We start from the raw sequence: 26,286 nt of genomic DNA, 5'->3' as shown, positions 1-26,286 counted from the left end.
ATAATTACCTTAAAAAAAAAGGAGAGAGAAATAAGAGACACAGATGTAGAGACGGCTTGTGGACACAACAGGGAAGGAGAGGATGGGACAAATTGAGAGAGTAGTGTTGACATATACACACTGCTGCTGCTGCTGCTAAGTCGCTTCAGTCGTGTCCGACTCTGTGCAACCCCTGAGACGGCAGCCTACCAGGCTCCCCTGTCCCTGGAATTCTCCAGGCAAGAATACTGGAGTGGGTTGCCATTTCCTTCTCCAATGCATGAAAGTGAAAAGTGAAAGTGAAGTCGCTCAGTCGTGTCTGACTCTGAGTGACCCCATAGACTGCAGCCTACCAGGCTCTTCCGTCCATGGGATTTTCCAGGCAAGAGTACTGGAGTGGGGTGCCATTGCCTTCTCCGATATACACACTACCATGTGTGAAATAGCCAGCTAGTGAGAAGCTGCCGTACAGCACAGGGAGCTCAGCTCGGGGCTCTGCGATGACTGAGAGGGGCAGGATGAGGCAGTGGGAGGAAGGTTCCAGAGGGAGGAGATATATGCATACATATGACTGATTTGCAGGGTTTATAGCTGAAATTAATACAATATTGTAAAGCAACTAATTATAATCCTTTTTTTTTTAACAAAAAACTTGAAATAAAAAAAGAAAATCAAGGGAGAAAGAAGTTCTGGATTCCTGGCACTTGCCCTTGACACGTGCTGAGGTGGCTCAGACGGTAAAAGTGTCTGCTTGCAAAGCAGGAGGCCTGGGTTCAATCCCTGGGTCGGGAAGATTCCTTGGAGAAGGAAATGGCAACCCACTCTAATACTCTTGCCTGGATGGAGGAGACTACAGTCCATGGGGTTGCAAAGAGTCTGACATGACTGAGCGACTTCATTTTCACTTTCCTTCACTTTCGCAGTAAACATCCCCTGGGGCCATGTGACACCAGGTCAGAGAGGAGGCAGGGCCGCACCTCCCAAGCTGCAAGATCTCTCACGCTGCTTCAGTATTTGAATGCCATGCTTTCTATTTCTCTCTACACTCTGACCATCAAAATGAAATTCTTACTCTAGCTTTATCTTAAGCAATGATATTTGTGAAGTCAGGGGTTTATGTGTTGGCTATAGTTTTTGTCATCTACATAAAAATAAATATACATCTATTAAAGTAAGAACAAGTTACATTGCCCATGTAACATCTAAAATTACTTTTCATAACACCAGTGACTGTGTATCAAACTCTGGTGAACACTGATCCAAAGGAAATAACCAAGTCCCACCCTTACCCCAGCAAGAAGCAAGGCCAGCTAAAATTTCCCAGAGTATAAGAAAACAAAAGGCCATTCTTCTGAGTTTTGGCGTGGCCTTGTTTATTTCCCCACTAGTGACAAAACTAAGCCCCAGACTGATTCCTGCTGGGACACTGCTCTGCGTTTCTTAAAGGTTCATGTGGTCTGATAGTCTTTTACTTGTACCACCTCATTGGGCAGGCGGGCCGCTCTGAGCCCACCCTCTCCACCACTTGCCAGGCCCCCTTCCCCAGGGCAAAGAAGCTAACTGTGGAGGGCTGGACAAAGGATGAGCCATCTGCTCCAGGAGGACAGATATGCTGATGCGTGGCTCAAAGCAACAGAAAGGCAGCAAATAGTAAACCGGGATTCCTTCCCCAATTGATCTTGAGCCTTAATCCCCAAGAAAGAAATCAAATCTGGGAATGTTAAAAACACGGTGTTTACTTTCGAATTATCTTAAGTATTACACTGGCAAGGCAGATGACAAATTAAATGTCTGAAAACATTGCATTACAGCAAAGAAATCACGTAACAAAGCCCAGCAGCCTCTGCAACCACTATGTTACTCTTCAGAGACCTATCTAAGGAAAACTAGAGGTTACTGAGAATGAAGAAATAAAGGAAATAAAATATTTCTTTTTCTTACCAATCACATATCTTCTTAACCTTGTGGCCAATCTGCTCTCCCCAAAAGGATATCAAAAAGACATACCATTTTATGACTTCTCCCTACAAAGGATAAAGATGACTGTTACTTCTGCAGGTAGAACTCTGAAAACCCTGGCAGCTCGTACTCTGTCAGAGTTAGTTCGTTAATGTGTTCATTCATTCAACAAACACTGTCCAGCCTCATCATCTGCAGATTCCACAACTGCAAATTCACTCCAGATATAACCCCCAAAACCAAAACTTGCAGCAGTTTTTAAATCATTTGCAGACATGCAGAGTGACAAAAATTTTGAGTTCCTCAACGTGCATATTCCAGTTGAGGTCAAACAAGGTGACCATTAGTTCATAATGTAAACGCGTGTCCTTTTCGTGGTCTGTCTAGCTCCAAGTTTTTCACATTTCTGTGCCTTTTGTTGGTAATTTCGATATTGGAAACAGCCCTCAGGGGTGTTGCTAAAGTGCTGCTGAGTGTTCCTGAGCACAGAAAGGCTGTGAGTTGCCCTTAAGTGAGTCCCATATGAGTTGCTCAGACATGCATGCTAGCGTGGGTTGGCAGTGAATGCTAATGAATCAACAGTATATATTAAGTACGGTGTCTTTAAACAGAACACATATAAAACAAGGTTATGGACTGATCAGTTGACAAAAACACTGACCAGAGGCTCAAAGGAACCCAACCCCATGCTTCTCCTAGGAGCAATGGCTCGGTTCTTGTGGAGACTGTACAACATAACTATACAAATAATGAGAACTGACTGTATTTACAAGTATTCTACAACTAACAACAAATAGGTTTTTGGCCTATCTGCCAGGCACTGTTCCCGGTGCTAGGAATACAGCAGTGAACAAAACAGACAAAAGTTCCTGACCTAGGAGGGGAGGGAAGCTTGTATTCAGGTTGGCAGTGAGAGACACAAAGAAAGAACGTAATATGCCACGTGGAGATGAGGGTGATAAAGAAAATAAAGCTAGGCTTCCCTGGTGGCTCAGTGGTAAAGAATCTGCCTGCCAATGCAGGAGACACGGATTCGATCCCTGGTCCAGCCACATGCCATGCAGTGACTAAGGCCATGCACCCAGCTACTGAGCCTGTACTCTAGAGCCCAGAAACCAAAAGTACTGAGCCTGTGAACCTAGAACCCATGCTCTGCAACAAGAGAAGCCACCACACTGAGAAGCCCAAGGACCACAACCAGAAAGTAGCCCTCACTCGCCATAACTAGAAAAGTCCATGCAGCAGCAAAGACCCAGTGCAGCCAAAAATGAAAATAATTATAAAAAAGAAAATAAAGCTGGGGGGGCGGTGACAGGGAGAAGCGAGTTGGGGACTACGATTTTAAATCAGGCAATCAGGGAAGGCCTCCTGGAGAAGGTAACATCTGGGTCTAGAGGAGTGAAGGGGCAAGGAGCAAGCCACATGGATCCTGGGGAAAAGCCTCTCGAGCCAAGACAAAGCTCAGAGGCAAGATGAGGGGAAGTGAGAAGGCCAGCCTGCCTGAAGAGAAATGGCCAGACCGAGGGCCAGAGGGGTGACCGGCTGGGACATTGTGAGGCTTTGAGCTTTTGGCTGAGTGAGACAGGAAGCCAAGGGAGGGTTTTAGATTGGGGGTGTGGTCGGGGGAGTTTGACTAGTTTCACAGGAATCATTCTGGATGCTGGAAGGATGAGAGCTGAGTTGTCGCTGACTGAGACAGGCAAGCTGGAAGGTCAGGTCTGGGAGGCAGGGGAAGACTGAGAGGGAGTTCAGTTTTAAGCATCCTGTGGAAATGTCTTCAGGGAACTTCAAAGTTATGGAGGAGCCAGTTCAACAGAAGTCTGGTATTTGGGGCAGAGGTCCAAGCCAGTATATCCAGTTGGGAGATGGTATTTAAAAGGTGGCTTTAAAAGCCGTGAAATAACGTGGGACAGGAAACAGGCCAGGGACCTTCAGGCAAAGCGGAGGCGGTGGGATCCTGAAGCTAAGGACACAAGGTGGCCGGGGACCGGGGAGGCGGCGACGGCTGATGTGGCTGGGAGGCTGGGTACACTGAATAAATACCTAAATTACGCAATTCGTGAACTATATTGTCGATAAGGGGAGCCAGATTTTTCACTATCAGAAGAGAGTGAAAAAGAAAAAGAGACGTCTAGAACTGTAGGATATACTCTGCAAAAATGGCAGGTTTGGGGTTGTTGCTTTTCTTTTTTTTTTCCTCTTTTGGCTGTACCACAGGGCATAAGGGGTCTTGGTTCCTGACCAGAGATCGAACCTACACGCCCTGCACTGGCAGTACGGAGTCTTAACCACTGGACCAGCAGGAAAGTCCCTGAACAAATGGTCTATAATATATGTGCACAGGTAGCTGCAGAAGTGGTTACAGCTGTGTGTGGTGTGTGTGTGTGTGTGTGTGTATGTGGGGGTGTGTGTGTGTGTGTATGTGGTGTGTGTGTGTGTGTGTGTGTGGTGTGTGTGTGTATGTGGGGTGTGTGTGTGTGTGTGTGTGTGTGGTGTGTGTGTGTGTGTGGTGTGTGTGTGTGGGTGTGTGTGTATGTGTATGTGGTGTGTGTGTGTGTGGGTGTGGGTGTGGGTGTGTGGGTGTGGTGTGTGTGTGTGTGTGTGGTGTGTGTGTGTGGGTGTGTGTGGGTGTGTATGTGGTGTGTGTGTGTGTGTGTGTGGGTGTGTGTGCATGTCTGACTGCTGAAAGGGCCCAGAAACAACAGCACTCCAGTACCCGAGAACTCAAACAGCCAGATCCCGGTTTCTAAATTCCATCCTCTACTAAAAGGTACCAGGGGTCCTTGAAGGAACGGCTGACTCCAGGCGGAGACCAGGGCCATCCTATGGTGACAGGAACTAAGCGACTGCCTGCTGAATGCTGAGAACGTGCCAAAGGCCAGAGAAACGTGCACAAAGGGACTCCCAGTGGCCCAATCACAGACAATCTGGGCATCGAAACAAAAAAGGACCGTAACAGAATCAAATAAAGAGGAAGGTCTGAGTTCGTGGATGAATGAGAGACGGTGAGGGCAGGGAAAGCACTGCCTTCTGCAGGATGGTAACCAGTAAGCCCAGAAGGGAAAATGATGGCAACTGTGACAGAGGTGACGAGTTCCAGAGAGTCACCACAGAGGCTGAGGCTGGTGGGTAGAAGTTTGGTGAGGGTTGAGGCCCCAGTGACCAATAACCTTGGGATATCTCCTCAGCAACCACTTAACAGTTACATAGGGCAGAAGGGTGACATGTAAGTGGAGAAACCTGGCGGACACCAGCATGACCAGGACACCAACACCACATGCCCCCTGGTGGGAGGTGCTGAAAGGACCAGAGCATCCATGTTCCCATCAGCAACGTGTGCTCAGAGCCTGGTCGTGAGGAAGCACTGAATGGACCCAAAGGAGGGTCGTCCCACAGAACACGATGTCTGTCCCGAATGCAAGTCACAGTCTCCCCCAGGGCAGCGGCCCAGCAAGGAAACAAGGCAAACTGTGAGGAGCCTGAAGGGCATGTTTGTACTGTACGAAAGTGCTGCAGGCATGTTGATTTTTCTCATTTGGAGGGTTGTATCGTGGTTATTGGGCTTCCCCGGGTGGTGCTAGTGGTAAAGAACCTGCCTGCCAATGCAGGAGACATGAGACATGGTTCCATCCCTGGTTCGGAAAGATCCCCCGGAGGAGGGCATGAAAACTTATACCAGGATTCTTGCCTGGAGAATCCCATGGACAGAGGAGCCTGATGGGTTACAATATAAAACAGCATTCCTGTGATGGGCAATGAACATTTGTCCATGGCTTCCTCTCAGAAGGTCTGCCAAGGAGATGAATGAAAATGGGGATGTGACTTCCCAGGGGGTACAGTGGGTAAGACTCAGCCTGCCAATGCAGGGGACACGGGCTCGATCCCTGATCCGGGAAGATCCCACAGGCCGAGGAGCAGCTAAGCGCATGTGCCACAACTACTGAAGCCCACGCGCCTAGAGCGTGTGCTCTACAGCAGGAGAAGCCACCACGATGAGACGCCTGCACGCCGCAGCTAAAGAGCAGCCCCCACTCACACAACTAGAGAAAGCCTGGGTGCAGCAGCAAAGACTCAGCGCAGCCAAAAACAGACAGTTTAAAAAAAAAAGAAAACAGGACTAGATATGCAGAAAGTGGGTAACAGTACAGGCAGCAAAATGTAACAGTTGGGAAGGAACAGGAGAAGGCTTTGTTCTCTTCTGGCAACTTTTCTGTAAACTGAAATTATTTCAAGATAAATTATTAAAGAAACTACACTGGAGGAGAAAAGGCATTTATAGTGAATTTTACTTTGAACATTCCTTAATGATTTTAAAAATAGTACTGCGTCAGGGAATACAACCACCTAAGACATAATATGGAACAGGGATATATATAATATAAAAAACACAGATCTGAAACCACATGCCTGAGTCTAGCTCTGACAGAGAGACTGGTCAGCATCTAAAAATGATACTGACAAAGGAGAAAATGGCTAGAAATCCACTCTGGGGTTTGTAAGGACTTTCAGAGGTCAGACATTGGACCCAAAAGATACTAAACGTGACACTAAAAACAAATCCTAGAATCTGAGTGAAAGTTACCAAACCAAACCCCGCATCCTCCCAAGAACAAGGACTAACAGAACCTACACCAAAAGGCAAACAGTGGCCCCCCCTGAGCAGCGGGGTTACAGGTGACTGACTTTCATCCCTGTGTTATCTGTTATTCTCAGTTTTCTAGAACGAGCTCACATTTCCTTCATAATCGTGGGGAAGGGAGGAATTGTGGCTTTAAGATACACATTTCTGTCAATTATATCTCAACAAAAAATTAGAAGGAAAAAAGTTTTTAAGAAAGTTAAAACTTTTTAAATTTTCCCTGGTGGTCCAGTGGTTAAGAATCTGCCTGCCAATACAGGGGAAGCGGGTTCGATCCCTGGTTCAGAAGATCCCAAGTGCCACAAGGCAACTAAGCCACAAGCACTGAAGCTCAAGACCTAGAAACCATGCTCTGCAACAAGCGAAGCCACCGCAATGGGAAGCTCGTGCACCGCAACGAGAGAGTACACCCCACGCGCCACAGCTACAGAAAGCCCCTGCAAAACAGCAAAGACGCAGCACAGCGCAGCCAAATGTCATCACAAATGCAGAAATCCATTTTTAAAAAGAAAATTAAAAAATATATATATATATACACACACGTATCTCTAACCATGTCTCTGTATTTCTTCACAGACATTTAATGCCCTTCAACCTACTGGTATAAACTCAGCACCAAAGAGCTTAGAAATTGTATTTTTAAAAATTTTTATGTTTTGCATGAGAATGATACGTTCTCAATAAAGAAAAAACTCAAAGAATATGTAAATGCTACTTCAGAACAGTTTTAATCTTCAGCTTTACATGGAGAGGTCTCAGAGGTCACAGGTGATGGATAATTAACATATTGCTACTGGCAATTTCAGGAGGCACAAAAAATATTATAGTGTATGGTTAATGAACAGCTTGACCGATTAGATTTTCCAACATGTGTGATTTACTCAGGCTAAACCATCATTTCACAGCCAAACTCCTGTATGTGTCAAAACTATTCCCGCGAATCTGCCTGCAATATAGGAGACCTGAGTTCAATCCCTGCGTCAGGAAGAGCCCCTGGAGAAGAAAAGAGCAAACCACTCCAGTATTCTTGCCTGGAGAATCCCATGGACAGAGGAGCCTGGTGGATTACAGTCCACGGGGTCGCAAAGAGTCAGACACAACTGAACAACATTACAGCCAAAATTCCTAAGGCAAATCCAGGAAAGAACACATGAACACTTCTCTCAAAATTAAGAAGCCCAAGTTCCTTTTCTACCTTTAGTAGATCAATTCATCTTCATTTAGAGCAAAATAGTTATTTTTATGGTTGAAGTCTTAAAAAAATTTTTTTAAATCACAGCTATTTTAAAAGGTAATTATGGCTCTTTCCTCTCTGACTCCTCTGCTTCCCTTCCTGAATAATTCATTCCTGAAGCCTTAGATGTGCGTTTGGGGATGGACCTGGAGAGGGGAGGGGAAGGGCAATAAGGGCCCAGGGCAAAATCAGAGCCCAAGCAAAGTGAGGAAACATGCCGCAGGGGAGCCACCCAGGTAGGGTGAGCAGGGCACCCACACCAGGGGCCACTCAGTCTAGGGGCTGGGGAACTTGAAGCTCCGTATGGAGAGAAGGGCAGGGCAGCAGAGACAGGAGATCAGTGGGCAGACTGGTCACATACAAGGGGACTGATCAAATAAGTATATTAATAATGATGGGAGTTGAGTTTCTCCCCAATGATGAAAGGAGTTACAAATCTAGACATGAACCCTATAAATGAACTCTTACAAATCAGGATGAACGCTATGGTGCTGGAGTAGAATTGGATGTAAAGCCACAGTTTTCACACAGGTACAGAAATAAAGTTGTGAGTGGGTGAGCCACACATGTGTGCACCCTCTGTCCACTGACAGAGCTGGGAAGAGCATCACCTCATTCACAATGGGCACACCCAGAAACCACAGCGTGGCTTCTAATTACCATTCTCCAACAAAGAGAACTAAGCTCCTTAGAGAAATGGCTAATTCCAGAGCTGCATGAGGGAAATTACAAAATGAATCTGCATATATTGTTATCAGGAAAGCAAAGAAGTATTCAAAAGATGATGGGAACATGCAAAAAGAATATAAAAGCCAGCTGAATAGGCTCCAGCTGGCCAAATCTAAAGAATTTGAATATGAAAATAAAAAAGTAACAGAGTATAACTCATTGAATAAAACAGGAAATAAATTAACAGATTGAAATGTGATGAGGAACTGAGTACTTAACAGAGTTTCAAAGCACTTCCTCAAGAACATGTATTAAATACAAAGGAAAAGGAGTTACAAATTCATAGTGGAGAGGACTAGGAGTCACTACCCTTGATCAAGAGATCAAAGTGAACATCACCAGTATTGATCAAGAGATCGAAGTGAACATCACCAGTAATGGGACAAAGGAATCGTGTGCCCCTGATGGGAAGCAGTGAGAAGGCAACATCACCTCCAGGACATTCTTGATAAAGACACATAACCTGAATCTCATCATGAGAAAACATCGGACAAACCCAAACAGGGGGGCATTCTATCCAAATCACTGGTCTATAATAATTTTTAAATGCCAAGACGATGAAGGTCAAGGTAAGACTGAGAAATTACCCCAGAATAAAGGAGACCAAAAAAACATGATAAGTAGGAATTTCCTGGTGGTCCAGTGGTTAGGACTCTGCACTTGCACTGCTGAGGGCCCAGGGTTCGATCTGTGGTCAGGGATCTATTCAGTAAGATTCTGCAAGCCTTGCAGGGCAACCAAGAAAAAAGTCATGACAAATAAATCCAAAGTGTGATTCTTAACTAGATCCTTTGCTGTAAAAGACAGTACTGGGACAACTGCTGAAACCTAACCTGGATCTGAAGCTCAGAAAGCAGTGATGTATCCACGTTAATGCCCCTATTGTACTTCAGTAGAACAGGAGAAAGTCCTTATTCTCAGGAACTCCCCCAAAACGTATCCAAGGATAGGAAGGGATCCAGTCAACAACGCACTCAAATGCTTCACTCTGGACTGTGCCTCCAGCTCTGGGGCAAGTCCGTCACTGATGAAAGGAGATGGTGACATTTACTCACTGTTTCAGGGTCTTCCAGGGGCTCATCCAGCTCTGCATAGGTCACGATGGTGTACCCTTTACAGACCCTCCACAACATTTTTTCAAATGCTTCAACTTTTCCTTGGTTAATTAGGCCAGATACAAATCTATGAGACAATAAAGGCTGTGGTCAAGTAAAAGCAATGAATATTATCAAACTGCAGTAAAAGAATGATGAAGACATTTATTTCTGGCAAAATGGGGAAGATACCCTGAAAGCTCTCCAACTGAACAATATCTGAAATGCTGGATGAAATATGTTTGAAACATCCTCTTCAATGTAAAGCTGAGCTCATAATTTAGAGAAATTCTTGGAATCCAAAAATAAAACAGGACCTCGTAGTTATGTCCTGACGTATTATACGGAGCCAGTATCTATACGTAACCAGTATCTCAAGGCCTTGAGTTTCAGGGCCAGCATGGCAGAGGAGACCTGGCTCTGTATCAGGTGAGGAGTTGGAACTAAAGCCCCACAATCCCCTCAAAGTTGGGACTCTCACCCCCTCAACAAAGGACTGCACCTTAAGTGAATGGGTGGACTAGAAAAAAAATCCATCTTGCAAAGGAGCCTATATGCAAACTTGTTTATTTCCATTCAATTTTGAGGAGAAGGGGGAGAATATTCCTTGATGATTTACAACCACAGGTTAGAATGCACTCAGGTTTGTGGATGAAACTCATATTATGTGCAGGGTGAATAACAAAATAGGGAAAAAAAAAAAACTCAAGCAGAAAAATTAATGTAAAATGATTCCAAATAGGTGGAATGCTCCCAAGTACCTGACATATGTAAAAATCAGTTCTTTCTGAAGGAATACAGCCTCACACTAAACATCACTGAATTCCTGCAGATAAGGAGCAAAGGAACCGAAATTCATAGTAAAAAGAAATTACAAATCATATGAGGAAACAAGTTACCATTAGCTCAAGTAAACAGAATAGTAGAGAGAGAGAGACCCTTAAAATATGATTAATAAATTACCCAATTCAGTTTAGACCCTATGTCCCCACCAAACAAAACAGGACTTGATGCTTCAATGACCAACTATTTGAAGCTTATGGAGTAATGATGAATGGCATAAATGCTCCTTCTTTCCAGTTCATGATACCAAAAGAAGAAATTCCCATCACATTTACTTAAAAAGTCAATACAGCTGAGTGATTCAACTCCACAAATACTAGAGTACAGTGTTTTCTCATACAAATATTCACTTTCTTTCATTCCACACAGGCTTGCAGATGGTGGCTGCTCATCTACTCTCATCTCCCACTGACAAGAAGGACAGTGTGAAGCTCGCCAGGCCAGTTGTCACCTACCCCAGTTTTGCTCCCAGCCTCTGCATACAGCTGTAGTCCAACAAAGACTCGTTCTCCAAGGGAGGGAATTCTTCGTAAGTGGGTTCGAACTACAAAGAGACATGAAACCAAGCGTGTCTCGCCAAAAGTGATACTTTAATTCCCAAGTCCTGTTTCCAAACAAGTCTGCACGGCATCAGAACTACTCAGATCTGGGTGCCAAGTTAACTCAGACATGTGAGTCGGCTCTGATAAACAAAGAGGATAACCTCCCCATTCCTTATTTGTAAACTACTTGATGACATTTACATATAATAAAAAGTCTGGTTATGTCCTCGCCTTAACCTAACACAAAGTAACTGTATCAGAGGTCACACCTGCCACAGGAAGTGAAACAAAGTTCAGAAGGAATACACTCTGCCCTCTCTGATGCTCAGCTGGGTACAGTACTGCTGCATAGGCTGTTCTTTATTCCTATATAGATTTTCTCTTTTTTTTAACTTCCATTACTTTTAGGAATTTGAGAAGAAGGAAAGAATAAAACTGAAATTTTGGAGTTTGATTTCCACTGTTCAATTTTTTTTCATGATCATAAAAAGTCTTTTTTTCAATTGCAAACTAAAGCATTTTACAAATAGGAAGTAGTTATTGTTAAAGCCGGGGCTTCCCAAGTTGGCTCAGTAGTAAAGAATCCACCTTCCAAGAAGGAGACTCTGGTTCGATCGTTGGATCGGGAAGATCCCCTGCAGAAGGAAATGGTAATTCACTCCAGTATTTTTGCCTGGAAAATCCTATGGGCAGAGAAGCCTGGAGGGCTACAGTTCATGGGGTCACAAAGAGTTGGACAGGACTTAGCAAACTAAACAACAGCAAATGGTTAAAACCAACATGGAATCCAGCTGAAAAATAAAGTGAAGATCAAAATGTATCTCTTTCATTTTTTAAAGATGTATCTCTTTTAAAAAGCAGTATCTCTATAGGAGTTGATAACAAAATCTGAAAACCTTATGGGAATGAGATTTTTATAAAAGAAATGCACTCCTGGGACTTCCTCAGTGGTCCAGTGGTTAAGACTCCACTCTCCCAATGCAGGGGGCCTGGGTTCAATCCCTAGTCAGGGAACTAAAATCCTGCATGCCATGCGGCCAAAAGAAAGAGAAAGAAAGGCACTTCCTCCAAGTATCACCAGTACCTCCACATTGCGCTTGACGAAGGTCTTGGTCACTCGCAGCATGTGGGTGTACTCAATTAGCTCCAGCAGGTTCTTCCTCAGCTTCTCCTTATTCTTAGTGACCTCTCTCAGCTCAACCTCCAGCTTCTGCAACTGCTCCTGAAATGAAACGACAGTCCTGGCTCTAATACTCTTTTCACAGCACCCCAGAACCAGGAGAAGTTTTTAAAAGCCAGAATGTATATGAGAGTTTGATAGGGATATGAAAACATGCACAGGTTTTCAAAGTTCATCATTTTCTGTTTCATATTAATTCAGGTACCCATGATGGCAAGCACTTGGGTGCCATGATGACTCTGCATGCTAATCTCAGGTCTTAGAACTTCTGGTTTCCCTTCACCTGCTTACACATTACCATACACCAAAGAGTCTTCCTCTTTTAAGACTACATTTCCTTTTATTTGTAACACAGAAAAACACTCTTTCCCAAACATACCCATTTCTAGTCTCTAGCCTGAGTTTCTATGCAGTTGCACTTATTCAATTAGACATAAAAAGACTTGGGAACAAATCTTTAACAATTAGTTGTGTACCAAGCATCCTTACCAATACTTTAAGTATTAAAACAGTAGAAGCAGAAATCTGTAAAACAACCCACTGACTCAATGAAAACTTGTATTCAAACAAATGCCCTGACACACTACATTTATTACTTGTGCTCTGCTTTATAGAACTGATAAATAGCTACAATCACCATATTTGTAAGTACATCACAACCAACACATCAAACAGGCCAAACCAGCTGACTGCTCTCATTGGACTGTATAGTTGTCTCCAGAGTCCGTTCATATACCAACTGCTAAATGACTTCCTCCCAGTAAAACAAACAGAGCAGCCGGCAATGGAATGGTCCTAGTTATTCAGTACTAATTGTTTTAGAAGGGCTGTAAAAGCTCTAGTCTATTTCCGAGTGTGATGAACGCTCAGATGAGGAGACCAAAATCTCAACAGATAATTCATGGGGGTGGAGGGGGATGCTAATGAATGAATGACCCCATGCTCTCAGTGTATCCCAGACACTGAACTCCAAGAGAAGGAATCCTGCTGGCTGACCATGGGGAACCACTTTCACATTAGCTTCTGATAACTCGAGGGGAAAGGGTGAGAGTGAAGCAGGGGAGAATGTGAAGGGCACAGGCCTGAAGCCTCCATCACCTCCAGTAGCAGAAGCATGCTAAGGCCTGCAGAAGCCCAGAGGTTACACGACCAGATCTCACAATCTAATTCCTGTCAATCTCTGTTCAATACCACCTGTCTTACACTAAGGAAAAAAAACCTGAATTCTAGTTAAAATGTATCACAGATAATCTGTTACTGAGACTTAATCAAACATGGTCCTTTGACTTTCATTCCAAAGTCTTTAGAAGAAAGGCAGAAAAGCACTAGACAATATACAGTAAGTGAATAAGCCCAACTGAGGTTAGGGACCTAAAACCCTCCTCCAGAACCAAGTTACCTGCATTTCCAGCACTTGTTTCAGAGGTGGTGCCGGAGGACTGGTGTCCCCCTCAGGGAGGGGAATATCCGCTCTATTGATTTCCTGCACCAAGTATGCTGTGGAAAAGTTAAACAAATTAGACTGAAAAACTTACTCCAGGACATTTCAGTGAGAACATTTCATGTCCCCACTTTTCCCAGGTCATCTAAAAACTGTCTAAAGGCACAAAAGTCTTGACTGTCCCAACTGACAGATGACTACTGTCACCTTGCTTCTGAAGATCTATACAGTAATTCTGCCTAGAGAGATCAGCATAGTGACAGTAACCTATATACATATTTTCTGAAATTCCCCGAACTTCATTACTAAAACTCTAGTTAAAGAACTTTGGAGTCACACTTGCCTCTGCCACCTGTAGACAAAGCAGAAAGTTAAGAACACACTTGGAAGTGCCAGGAATAAGCCACCAGAGATGTCAGTGTGAACTCCCTACAGATGCCATTAGGAAGAAATATACACCCATCAGGAAAAACACAACAACCTTTCTCAGCAAAGAGAGAAACCTCAGGGCAAAGAGCCTGGCTCTCCTGAGTCACCAGTTAGCTGTGATGCTTTGACTTAGGACGATTTACACTAGATTCATGAAACTCATACTCAAACAGCCAAAAATAACTTAAATTCTTTAGTTTACATGTTCAATTCCTTGACACATCCTTTTCCGTAGGATAAAAGTCATAATACCTGGTAAAAAATCATTACCAGATACAATGTTTTGGAGAAGTCTTACTAGTTATTTTGCTAGGAAGGAAGAAGGAAGGAAAGGAGGGAGAGAGGAAGGAAAACAGGCAGAATGTCTTACCAATAAGGAAGCAATGGGCTTAAGAGCTTTTTGGAAATGGATGTAAATTTTTTTAACCTATTTTACCTAAATTTGGGCTTCCCCAGCAGCTCAGCTGGTAAAGAATCTGCCTGCAATGCAGGAGACCCCGGTTCAATTCTTGGGTGAAGAAGATCTCCTGGAGAAGGGATAGGCTACCCACTCCAGTATTCTTGGGCTTCCCTGGTGGCTCAGACGGTAAAGCATCCGTCTGCAATGTGGGAGACCTGGGTTTGATCCCTGGGTTGGGAAGATCCCCTGGAGGAGGGCATGGCAACCCACTCCAGTATTCTTGCCTGGAAAATCTCGATGGACAGAGAAGCCTGGCAGGCTACAGTCCATGGAGTCGAAAAGAGCAGGACACAACTAAGCACAGAAGAGCACGGCACATATCTAAATTTACTTGATGGTTCATTTTCTTTTAAGTCTGGATTCTTTATGAAACAGTTTAAGCTACAGGAGAAGGCAATGGTACCCCACTCCAGTACTCTTGCCTGGAAAATCCCATGGATGGAGGAGCCTGGTGGGCTGCAGTCCATGGGGTCGCAAAGAGTTGGACACGACCAAGTGACTTCACTTTCACTTTTCACTTTCATGCATTGGAGAAGGAAATGGCAACCCACTCCAGTGTTCTTGCCTGGAGAATCCCAGGGACGGGGGAGCCTGGTGGGCTGCCGTCTATGGGGTCGCACAGAGTCGGACAGGATTGTGGTGACTTAACAACAACAAAGCTACAGGAAGCCCTGGGCATGTCTAATGTCCTGTCAATCCTGCCCTGTCTTTGAAAACTCATTCCAAATATACAACCTGTCCAATGACTCATACACGTGGCAAAGAAGGAAGTATGATATTGCCCTGTCTTTCACGATCCACACAAATGACTGGGATCGCAAACAATATGCAGAGGACTAGGCTGCTGATGATCCAAAGGTTTCTTTTGATCTTAAAAATCCCAGTTAAAAAATATGAAATCCACAATAATTAACTATTAGAAATCATTCTAAAAGTCACCTTTATCTCCCTCCTCAACTCTCTCATCCTCAGGTTTTTCTGACAGTGACTTTGGAACTGTTCTCCTCTCTGTATTTCAATCAAAACTTCAAGGTTTGAACTGATAAAGACTATTTTATTTTAAAAGATGCTTGCTCCTTGGAAGAAAAGCTATGATAAACCCAGACAGCATATTAAAAAGCAGAGATATTACTTTGCCAACAAAGGTCCCTATAGTCAAAGCTATGGTTTTTCCAGTAGTCATGTATGGATGTGAGAGTTGGACCATAAAGAAGGCTGAGTGCCAAACAACTGATGCTTTTGAACTATGGTGTTGGAGAAGAGTCTTGAGAGTCCCTTGAATTGCAAGGAGATCCAACCAGTCAATCCTAAAAGAAATCAGTCTTGAATATTCACTGTAAGGACTGATGCTGAAGATGAAGCTCCAATACTTTGGTCACCTGATGTGAAGAGCAGATTCATTAGAAAAGACCCTGATTGAAGGCAGGAGAAGGGGACAAAAGAGGATGAGATGGTTGAATAGCATCACCAACTCAATGGACATGAGTTTGAGCAAGCTCCAGGAGATGGTGAAGGACAAGGAAGGCTGGAGTGCTGCAGTCCATGGAGTCTCAGAGTCCGACTTGACTGAGCGACTGGACAACAATAACATTTTATTTTAGGCCAAGATGTTAAAAGTTTTACAGATAAAGGAAGTAGCCTTGAGCTGCTGAGTTTTAACAGTTAACAGTCAGAGAACACTGATGTATGCAAAGGAAATAATGCCTGAGAAAAAGGAAATTACTAACCAATCTATCTACCACTTCCTACCTCCCTTGTGCTCTGATTCAATTTTAAGTAATATATTAACATGTAACAAGTAATATATTAACATGTATAACAATTTTAAGTAATATATTAACATGTATATTTTAAGTAATATATTAACAAACATGTAGTTTGTTCTAAGTTATAACAAACTACAAGGAATTGGGTAAATAACTCATAGTATATTAATACCATAAAATACTATGCTGCCATTAAAAATGATGAATCAATCTGTTTACTGACATGAAAAGACGTTAAAGTATCATTCAATGAGAAACAAAGCTAATAACAAAATAATCTGATTATTATATATGTAAATCCTTAATTTTATAGATGAATAGTAAAAAGTGTGGAACGATAATATAAACCTACATAACAGTGATTACATGAATGGTGAGAATACAGATGACTACTTTTTTCTTTTCTACGTCTCTAGATTTTCTAATTTTTCTAAAGTGAATAAGGTTTGCTTATATATTTAATTATATAAAATAATTATTTAAGTTGTTTAAAAAAACTTACCCAATATTCGCTCCAGTTCTTCACATCGCTTCACCTCACCAACAAATTTTCTTTGGAAAGAACTTACATTCTGGTTGAGCTGAGAAGAGGGATGAAAATTTTGCTCTGAATTTTCTAAAATTTAAAAACAACTTCGATTTTATAAATAAAGTACGACTGCCAGGGTTTAAGGGAAAAGCATTTCCTTGTATACTACTGAGTGGAGTATAAACTGACCCATCTTTTCTGGAAAGCAATTTGGCAACTGTTATCCAAAAAAGTCTGGGGACTTCCCTGGTGAACCAGTGGTTAAGAATCTATCTTCAAATGCAAGGGACACAGGTTCGATCCCTGGCGGGGGAACTGGAAGCCCGCTCACCACAACTAGAGAGTTCAGGCACCACAGTAAAGACCCCACTCAGCCAAAAAAAAAGATTTTAAAAAAAAAAAAAAAAGGCTGAAAAATATCCTCTAGTCCAGAACGATCCCATGAAGAAATTCAGCTTCAAAGAAAAAACTATGGATACGGACAAAAATGTGTGAAGAAGAGGATCAACTTCAAGGATAGAGAAAAAACTACTGACCATGGAAAACTGGCTAAGGAAATCACCGTCTACATCCACACCGCGGAATACTAGCATTAAAAAGAGGGGTAAAAAACAACCAATACATCAATATCAGGGAGGAGACACCCAGAAACCTGATGTAAATGAAAGAAGACACAAAGGGCCACAGACTGTGCGACTCCATTTCTAAGAAATGTCCAGGCAGGGAAACCTAGAGGCAAAAAGCAGATGAGTGACTGCCTGGGTCTCACAGTGAGGAGGGGATGACCTGGAAATGAGCATAAGGGACCTTACTAGGATGATATCATGTTCTGAAACTGGCTTGTGGCAACGGACACAGTACTTGGAAAATTTTCTAAAAACCAACAAATTGTACACTTGCAGCAGGTGAACTTTATGATACACATCAATAAAGTTGTATAAAAATTATGGGTCGGTAATGTAATTGATTACTATACATTTATTAAAAATGATGTTTTAAATGATTAGGTATTTGATTATATTAAGAAATTATTATTAAAAATTTTAGGTATGATAATGGTATCTTTTTAGTGTCCTTACCTTTTAGAGGTACTTATTGAAATATTTATGAATGAAATAATATATCTGGGATTTGCTTCAAATTGATCTTGTCTGATGGGAGCTTTCTTTTTTTTTCTTTTTTGCACCATATGGCCTTCTGGGGTCCTGGTAGTAAAAGCACCAAGTCCTAACCACTGGACCACTAGGGAATTCCCGCCATGGGTTTATATTACGGGTATATAGCAATTCACTGTTTCCATATACTCTTCCCTCTACTTAATATCTTATCATACAAAGCTTAAAACAATAAAAAAGATTATAAAAGAATATTTAATAAAATGAGGAAATTAATCACAACTTGGGTGTGGGAAGAAGATTAAACATATTATCAGTGTGGGGCTTCCCAGGTGATACAGTGGTAAAGAATCCACCTGCCAACACAGGAGACGCAGGTCTGATACCTGGGTCGGGAAGATTCCTTGCAGGAGAAAATGGCAACCCACTCCAGTATTCTTCCTTGGGGAATCCCAAGGACAGAGGAGCCTGGCAGGCTACAGTCCATGGGGTGACAAAGAGTCAGACACGAACGAGCACGCACGCATGCACACATTATTAGTGTGGCTCCAATGATACAAAAATACCTATGCATGTACATTTTAAAATATTATTAGAAAAATAATGTTTGGCCAATGTTAACCAAAACGGTAAAGTGTTTATTTCTAGCTAATGGGATCATGGAAATTATTATCTTAGGTTTTCCAAATTTCCCACAATGGACATAGATTACATCACAACTTTTTGAATTACAGTAATAATTTACATTGAAAGGCACATGGGGCAAGAATTTTACGTTTACTCCACTCAGTGTGATATGGGGTGGAAAGCAAAAGTTGCTCAGTCGTGTACGACTCTTTGCCACCCCATGGACTACACAGTCAGTGGAATTCTGCTGGCCAGAATACTGGAGTGGGTAGCCTTTCCCTTATCCAGGGGATCTTTCAAACCCAGAGATCGAACCCAGGTCTCCCACATTGCAGGCAGATTCTTCGCCAGCTGAGCCACAAGGGAAGCCCACAGGGCGTGGGGCACTCTCAAAAAGGAGAATTACAAACAGCGTGGCATGAAGCTGCTTGAACATCTACCCTAAAGCCTCAGTTCTTGTTCAGTTTTCCAAACTTCTATAAAGAACTAACCAGAAGAAAGGCAAAAATTCTAATCTCACTTCTGTTTGTCACATTTGCACTCATTTCTGGAAGTCACACTAACCCAAACTAGTCACCACTTTCAGGTTCCCAGTGATTCAGATACCCTCAGCCTGGTCAGAACTAAGAATGAGCAGAGGAAGCCGCCCATCAAAAGCTGTCTATACATGACACGGCTTCTCAGTTTTGATGTCTTTTTCTTCAATATCAAACACTAGTGAACTCAAATCGGACACCAGGGTTCCACAAACAGTAGGATCTTCGTGAAAAGGCAAATTTCTGTGGCAACAACACACACGTGACTGGATATGACATCCGCCATCACCGGCTTACACAGCATGGTAACTGGTTTTTTTCTATTGTGCGGTTTCTTGTGTGAAGTTTAGCTTCTCTTTTCTTTTTAGGTGGTAACAGCACCTTAATTCCAGGCTAATGCTATGAAGTACATTTTAACACAGATTCACTTTAAGACTAATAATTAATCTAGAAAAACCAGCACAGGCCGCCTTGTGCTGTTTTCACCAGTACCCACACCTGCGATCCTAACAGACAGAAGGTAAACACTGTCCCCAGACTTCAGACCCTGAGAAAAGTGGGATGGCCTTGCCCTTCGCTGAGTCCTACTGGTGAGTTGAATCACCTTTCTTTTCCAGGTCTTCTCTTTGGCTATCGTTGCAGAAACTCCGGTCCTGCCTCTCCTCCCTTAGAAGGATCACTAAAACAAAAGGGGGAAGAGCTCCTACCTGCACAAGCCAGAAAAGACTGGTGTCAGTGATCCCACCCGGTGAGCACAAAGTCAGTAAGAAACTCCAGAAGAGAACAGAGAGAGTCAGGTATGATGGAGCTCTCTGCTCTAGCTGCTTGACAGTCATCCCGAAGTCAGACACACATAGACCCCTGAGCTCTGAACACCGAGCATCACACAATGTGAGCATTTCCACTTTATTTCACTTCTGAAAAAGATGAACAGCACTTTCTTTTTCTTTCCCTGATTTTCAGTTTAGAAGAATCTCAAGCGTCCTCTACTACCTAATGTAATGGCATTCAACAAAATTTGAATCTTCACAGCAATTAGAGCATTTGTTCAAACCTCTAAGACTTCAGCTTGACTGAAGTCTCTCGGCCTGAGGACTAACAGGATGGAAGAAATCTATTATAAAGAAGGGAGCCTCTTTCTCAAACAACTCTTTCCTGAATCTCTCCGGGGCTCCTTATTCACAGTTCAGCACAGCTCCTGCCAGCAAAGTGGGCATCATGTGCTGAAGCCCAAGTGGCTCCAAGAACCAGGACAAGCTGGGCCCTCTCCGCAGCCTTATCTCTCATTCAGGAGTTTCTCTCTGACCTTGCAATTGCCTTGGGGGACCAATCCAAGGATCGCTGATATCAAATATTGGGTAGAAGAGTTCCCTCTTGAAACTAAAGCACCCTCAGAAAGATGAAGGGAAACCAAGGCGATGAAAGGTGGGTCCCAAGAAATAGTGTTCACTCAAGTGACTTCGAGCTCAATCAGCCAGGTCCTGCTTCATAATCTCCTTTTCACACTTTTTTTTCCAGCATGGCACTTATTACAGCTCATAATCAGAGTGTGTTTGTTAACTCCTCCCAGATTGTGAGCAACAAAAACACAGGGACTTTGTCCATCCTGCTCACCCCCGAGTCTCCAGCACCAAACTCAGCAAGCACTTGATACAAGCTTGTTCATTCATTCCACAAATGCCTATTAATGCCCACAAAGCAAGGTGTACTTAGGAGTCAGGAATGAACAAGACTCTTACCCCCAGGGGTTGACAGTCCATGGTGGAGCCAACCAAAAAACAAATAAACAGATATATAAAACAAGTGCTTATTACTACTTGTTGGGGGGACAGCTCCCTTTCAACAAATTCTGACTCTACTCCTATTCCGTACGAGGTAGTGCTAGGTATCAATACATCACCAAGTATCAGTGAACGACAAAAAATCCCGCCGCCCGGGAGCTTACCCCAAATTCATTCCTAATTCAGACTTCTGGCTCTTCCTGTTCCCTCCACCTGGGTCCGTGTCCCCCAGAACTTCCCAAGCCTGGCTCATTCCTCACTCAGGTCTCAGCCCAAGGACACCTCCTCAGAGAGGCTTCCCTGACCGCCCCTACCGGGGGCACCATCTCACCATCCCCTTTTATTGTCAGTACAGCAAAGGTATTCCTGTTTACGTATCATTACTTAATATTCCTCCCCTCCTCCGTAAGTTCCAAAAGGGCTTCAAGAGGCCTTAACAGATTTGCTCTCCCGCTTAATTAGCCCAGTGCCTGGCTCCGAAGCATCAGATGGCACGACCCAAGCTGATGAAGACAAGCGTTCCTAACTAACCCAGCCAGGGCGGCCGCGGACCAGACATCCGGCGACCCTGGGCTCGGGCCCCGCTCTGCGGAAGCTCTGGCCGGAAAGTGGACTTCAGCTTCCCCTTCTGGGAAATGGGCGCCCCTGCCCAGGTGCCCGCGGGGAAGGAGGCCCAAACGAAAGGTGCAATGAGGGAGCTTGGCGGGGAGCGACAGCCCGCATCTCACGGGCGACACTCACGTCTCGGAACTCGACCAGGCCCTTCTCGCCCAGGACGCTGAGGCACTCGTAGGCCGTGCCGGACTGCAGGAAGAGTTGCGCCAGGCACATGGTCTCGCTCCGGAACAGGGACCCCATGGCGGACCGGCCCGCGCCCCCCGGCGGGACCCGACGGGCGCCGGCGGCTCCGGGCTGCGCGGTCCCGCACGGTCAGCCGGGCTGACCCGGGGATCGAGCTTCTCCTGCGGCCTGGCCGCGGCTCCAAACCATGGGGCTCCGGGCTATAGCAGCTGCCCCCAGTCCAGCCACCGAGGCCGCCGCTCCAGCCTCCGCCAACGCCGCCCTCGGGGCCCCGCCCCCTCGGCTACAGCCGGTTCCGGTTCCGCCCCCACGCGTGCGCGCGCGCGCGCGCCCCCGCCGGCCGACCAATGGCGCCAGGAGTTGCGGCCGATGGCGGCTGCGGGGACAACTGGCACTAACTCCGCGTCAGTGCGGGGAGTTCAGGAACTCAGCCCCGGCCTGACCAACAGCTGCCCCTCTCTCTGCCGTTCACAACTTTATAGGAGGAGTTTTGTTGATTTTACGTGCTAGAAAGTTCACCCGACTAGAGTATTACAATTTTGTGATTTTTAGTAAAGTTACACAGTTCAGTGTCTGGATCAATTTGAGAACGTTTCCATCAACCCCATAAAGATTTCTCCTGCTCAGCTGCAGTCAGTCCCCTTCTTATCCCCTAGGTCCCGATAACCACTAAACAACCTTTTCTCCATAGATCTGTCAAGACATTTCTTATCAACGGAATTACACCCCGTGTGGTGGTTTTCTCTGGGGTCCTGGCCCCTGTGCAGACAAAGCAGGGTCTGGTGCCAGGCTACTCTTGATAGAATCCTTCACACAGCAGCTACAGAGATCTCTAACAAGACGAAAATCGGATGTGAGCTTACTTAAAATCTTCTGACTTCTCCCACTTCATTCTGAATAAAGTTCAAACTGCTTACCAGGGCAGCAGACACACCACCTGGTCTAACCTCTCCCTTCCCCAAGCCCTGGTCTCCACCCCACCCACCTGCCTTCTTTCGTTTTCCAGGTTGGTGCACTTCAACTTTCTGACTCTTCCCTTCTCTCTGCCTAGAACACCCTTCTCCAGGGCCTTCTCAAGACTAGCTCCTACAAGTCTCAGCTCAAATGTCTCTGCTTCTAAGAAGCTGGTCCTGACCACTAGCAGAAGTGTCCCTACCACCCCACCCTAGGCAGTCCTGTTTTATTTTCTCCATAGCACCTAGCACTGTCTGACATTATCTTGTCTATGTTTATTGCCAGTTTTCCCCCAGTAGAATGTAAAACTTCCTGGACAAAAAAAAAAAATCACCTGCCATTTTGGTAAGCAAAGGATGTCACAGCCATCAAGCCAGTAGCCACTGCAGCCACCCCCAAGGGTTCATCCCCTGAGGGGATTCAGAAAGGAGAAAAACAAGTTACCGGTCCTAAATAGTTAAGATGCATATCTAAGGAATAATTTCCATGAGCCCAGACTCTTCCACCTTCCCACACATGGAAAAGTGTTGCAGAGAAGAACCAATTCTGACTCCCATGTTTCAACTGTTTCTTTGACTTGCTTTTCATTGCTGTTATTATAATCATACAAAATGGCCTGCCTCAGAGGATGCTGCACCTCTGCCTGTTAAACTAAAGTGCCTTTGTTCAGCTCAAAGAGAGACTCTGACCCTGAGCACCTGTGAATGGCTGTGAGAAAAAGAAGAGAATAACACATCCCTCCCTTCCTGAGGCTGGTTGTACTGCAAGCCTGATGGCCCTTTCTACTTTACTTCCTCATTGCTTTTTCTTCTCTATTCTGTCTTTTGACTTTAGTTCCTCGTGGCTTCTCTCTCTGGTCTATAGAAGAACCTGGCATCCAGACCTGGACAAGATGGTTATTTTGAGACATTAGTCTGCCATCTTCTCCATCAGCCAGCTTTCCAAAAAGTCATATTCCTTGCCTCAACACCTTGTCTCCAATTCACTGGCCTGTCATGAGGCAAGCAGAGCGAGCTTGGATTTGTCAACAAAAGCACTAAAAATCATTAACTTGTGAAGGCTGTTCTTTGTGATTACAGTAATCTTTTGATGTTCAACTACATGTTTTTTTTTCCTTTGACAAAAACTCTTGTATATCCTGGCTCCTCCCTTACCTTTTTCAGTTTCACAGCAATCTGAGAGGCTGCCTTCCTGAGCTATAGCCCTCAGTAAGATCCCCGAACAAAACGTAACTCTCAACTTTCAGAGTTATGTTGAAGTTTTTTTGTTTTGTTTCAGTCAACAATTCTACCACACGAGGGACATTGTCTTGGTATCTCCAGGGTTCAGGGCAGTAGTCGATCAATAAATACTTCCCAAATGCATATATGAACATATAAACTCTATATAGTAAGGTCTTCCTTGTAGCTCAAATTGTAAAGAATCTGCCTACAATGCAGGAGACCTGGGTTTGCTCCGACCCTAATCCCCTTCTACTGTCAAAGTGAGTTTTTCCCTTCTCAAGTCCAAAATCACCCTAACAAAGCCCACCAAATCAGGCTAAATTCCCTGTCATTTGGAAATTTTACATTAACTTCGCAGAGCTAATTATGCTAACTGCCAGGGAAAGACTCTGAATCACTGCAAAGAACCAATCAGTTGGGTATTTCCTTTGTTTTAATAAAAGACAATTTTCAATTCCTAGGGGGTGTAATCACCTCAACCCACAGAGATCCACATCCAAGAAAGAGTGCAGCAGAGTGGGGAGAAATTCAGTGTTTCCGTGATGTTGTGGACTTTTAAAAAAGTATTCACAACCCAAAAATGGAGAGTTGTGTTTTATTTGGTGGGAATTTTTAGGACTTCAAGCCCAGGAGACAGGGTCTCGAGTGACGCTGAGAGATCGGTTCTGAGGAGCAGGGGGAGGAGTCAGGTTATAAAGAAATTTGCAACAAGGGGAAGGTAGTTTGAACATCAAAAGATTATTATTAATTAAGAAAAAACAAATATCTGAAGTTAAGGAATTTAGTGATTTTTTATGTATGGCAAGATGCAAGAGTCTGGGCTCACTGAAACCATTCCTTTCATACGCATCTCACCTATCTGGGGCCAGTATCCTGTTTTCACATCCTGACCTTCCCTTCCTTGGTCTCACCACAGGGAGCGGCTACAGTCTTGGCCGTTAGATAGTAGGTATTCTCTTTCTTCCTGAATTCCCTTAGGGCTCAACAGCTCACACGGAAGGGCTGCAATCGCTATAACTGTGACATCTTTATTTACTGATATGGCAGCAAACACTCTATTTCACATCATATTCTGAGATTCCTCAGGGCTCCACCATAGGGAGTGGCTACAATCTTGACGGCTTCTAGGTGGCAGGTATTCTTTCCTTCCTGAGTTCCCTTGGGGCTCACCAGCTCACCAGTCATGGTAGCTGCAATCAGTGATCACTGTGACATCCTTTGTTTACTGATATGGCACAAAATATTCCATTTCTCATTGTATTACAAAACAGTAGTTTGTAGTGCATGGGTTTGATCCCTGGTTGAGGAAATAGAACCCTACAAGCCACATGGTGTGGACAAAAAAAAAAAAGATGCAACACCACGTTGTACATAGCACCAGGATGTCAAGAGATGCTTAGAACTCAGAGAAGAGAATTGCTTTAGAAAATTCCATTTACCCACAGTACACAAAGTCTATCGGAAACAATGACTAAATTTATCTAGCCCACCAAGAAACCTCACTGGAGGTGGCAATGTGGCCACGTGGCTGTGGTTGGAGACGGCCACTCTGCCCCTCTCCCCATGCTGCATCGTGCCATCTGTCCCTTTGTAAGAGGCCCCAGGAGGAATTTCTCTCAAGACTCAACTAGGAAAAACTGTACTTCATTGAAAGCCAGATTAATTTTTAATCAATGGTCCCCATGATTCCTATAGCTAATCATATTTTGGATTTTTTGCAAACTGGAGACTATATTAGGGACCTACCTTTACTAAATGCAAGGTCGTTGGCATGTTTTTTCATGGGCTTGTGTTCACTCCTGGTTTTGTTTTACTTACCTCCTACGTTAGGTCCTTTCCCCTAACCCCTACATCTTGCCTCATCCATTTTTTTTGGATTTTCGTATTATACACACTTTTTAAGACTTCAGAAATGGACTATTTCCTGCCATATCAAAGATCTCCTGGAGAAGGATATCACAGCCATGAGCAGTTGCAGCCCTCCACTGTGAGATGGTCAGCCCTAAGGGAATTCAGGAAGGAGCGGAACACCTGCCATCTAGCAGTCCTCAGACTACAGCCACTCCCCACGGTAAGGCCTGAGGAAAGCAACCTCAGGATGCAAAGACACAGAATGTGCATGCATGCTCAGTCATGTCTAACTCTTGGCAGCCCAGTGGATTGCACACTGTAGCCCACCAGGCACCTCTATCCATGAAACTTTCCAGGCAAGAATACTGGAGTGGTTTGCCACTTCCTACTCCAGGAGATCTTCCCAACCCAGGGATCAAACCCTGTCTCCTGTGTCTCCTGCATCAGCAAGTAGATTCTTTACCAATGGGTCACCTGGGAAGTCTAAAAACACAGGAGAGTGGCTCTATTTCGCTGAAGTACATTTGAAAGGAATGGTTTCAGTGGGCCCAGACTCCTGCAACCTCCCATACAT

The 26,286-nt window shown here is 44.2% G+C and overlaps 1 protein-coding gene across 1 annotated transcript in view; it reads right to left on the bottom strand.

The window, feature by feature from the left end:
* ATP6V0A2 (ATPase H+ transporting V0 subunit a2) overlaps positions 1-21,953 on the bottom strand; it is a 40,966-nt gene extending 19,013 nt beyond the window's left edge. The window contains exons 1-7 of the mRNA XM_005904654.2: positions 21,625-21,953; positions 16,798-16,876; positions 13,599-13,696; positions 12,104-12,241; positions 10,933-11,021; positions 9,596-9,722; positions 1,921-2,003 (exon numbers count right to left, since the gene is read on the bottom strand). Of these exons, the coding sequence (XP_005904716.1) occupies positions 1,921-2,003; positions 9,596-9,722; positions 10,933-11,021; positions 12,104-12,241; positions 13,599-13,696; positions 16,798-16,876; positions 21,625-21,741 (731 nt within the window). The 5' untranslated portion in view covers positions 21,742-21,953. The remainder of the gene's footprint in view (positions 1-1,920; positions 2,004-9,595; positions 9,723-10,932; positions 11,022-12,103; positions 12,242-13,598; positions 13,697-16,797; positions 16,877-21,624) is intronic.
* Positions 21,954-26,286: the final 4,333 nt, after the last annotated feature.

The sequence above is a fragment of the Bos mutus genome, chromosome 17 (assembly GCF_027580195.1).
Source record: "Bos mutus isolate GX-2022 chromosome 17, NWIPB_WYAK_1.1, whole genome shotgun sequence".
In the NCBI taxonomy this organism is placed as follows: Eukaryota; Metazoa; Chordata; class Mammalia; order Artiodactyla; family Bovidae; genus Bos; species Bos mutus.
This window is presented reverse-complemented; position numbering and strand designations above follow the sequence as displayed.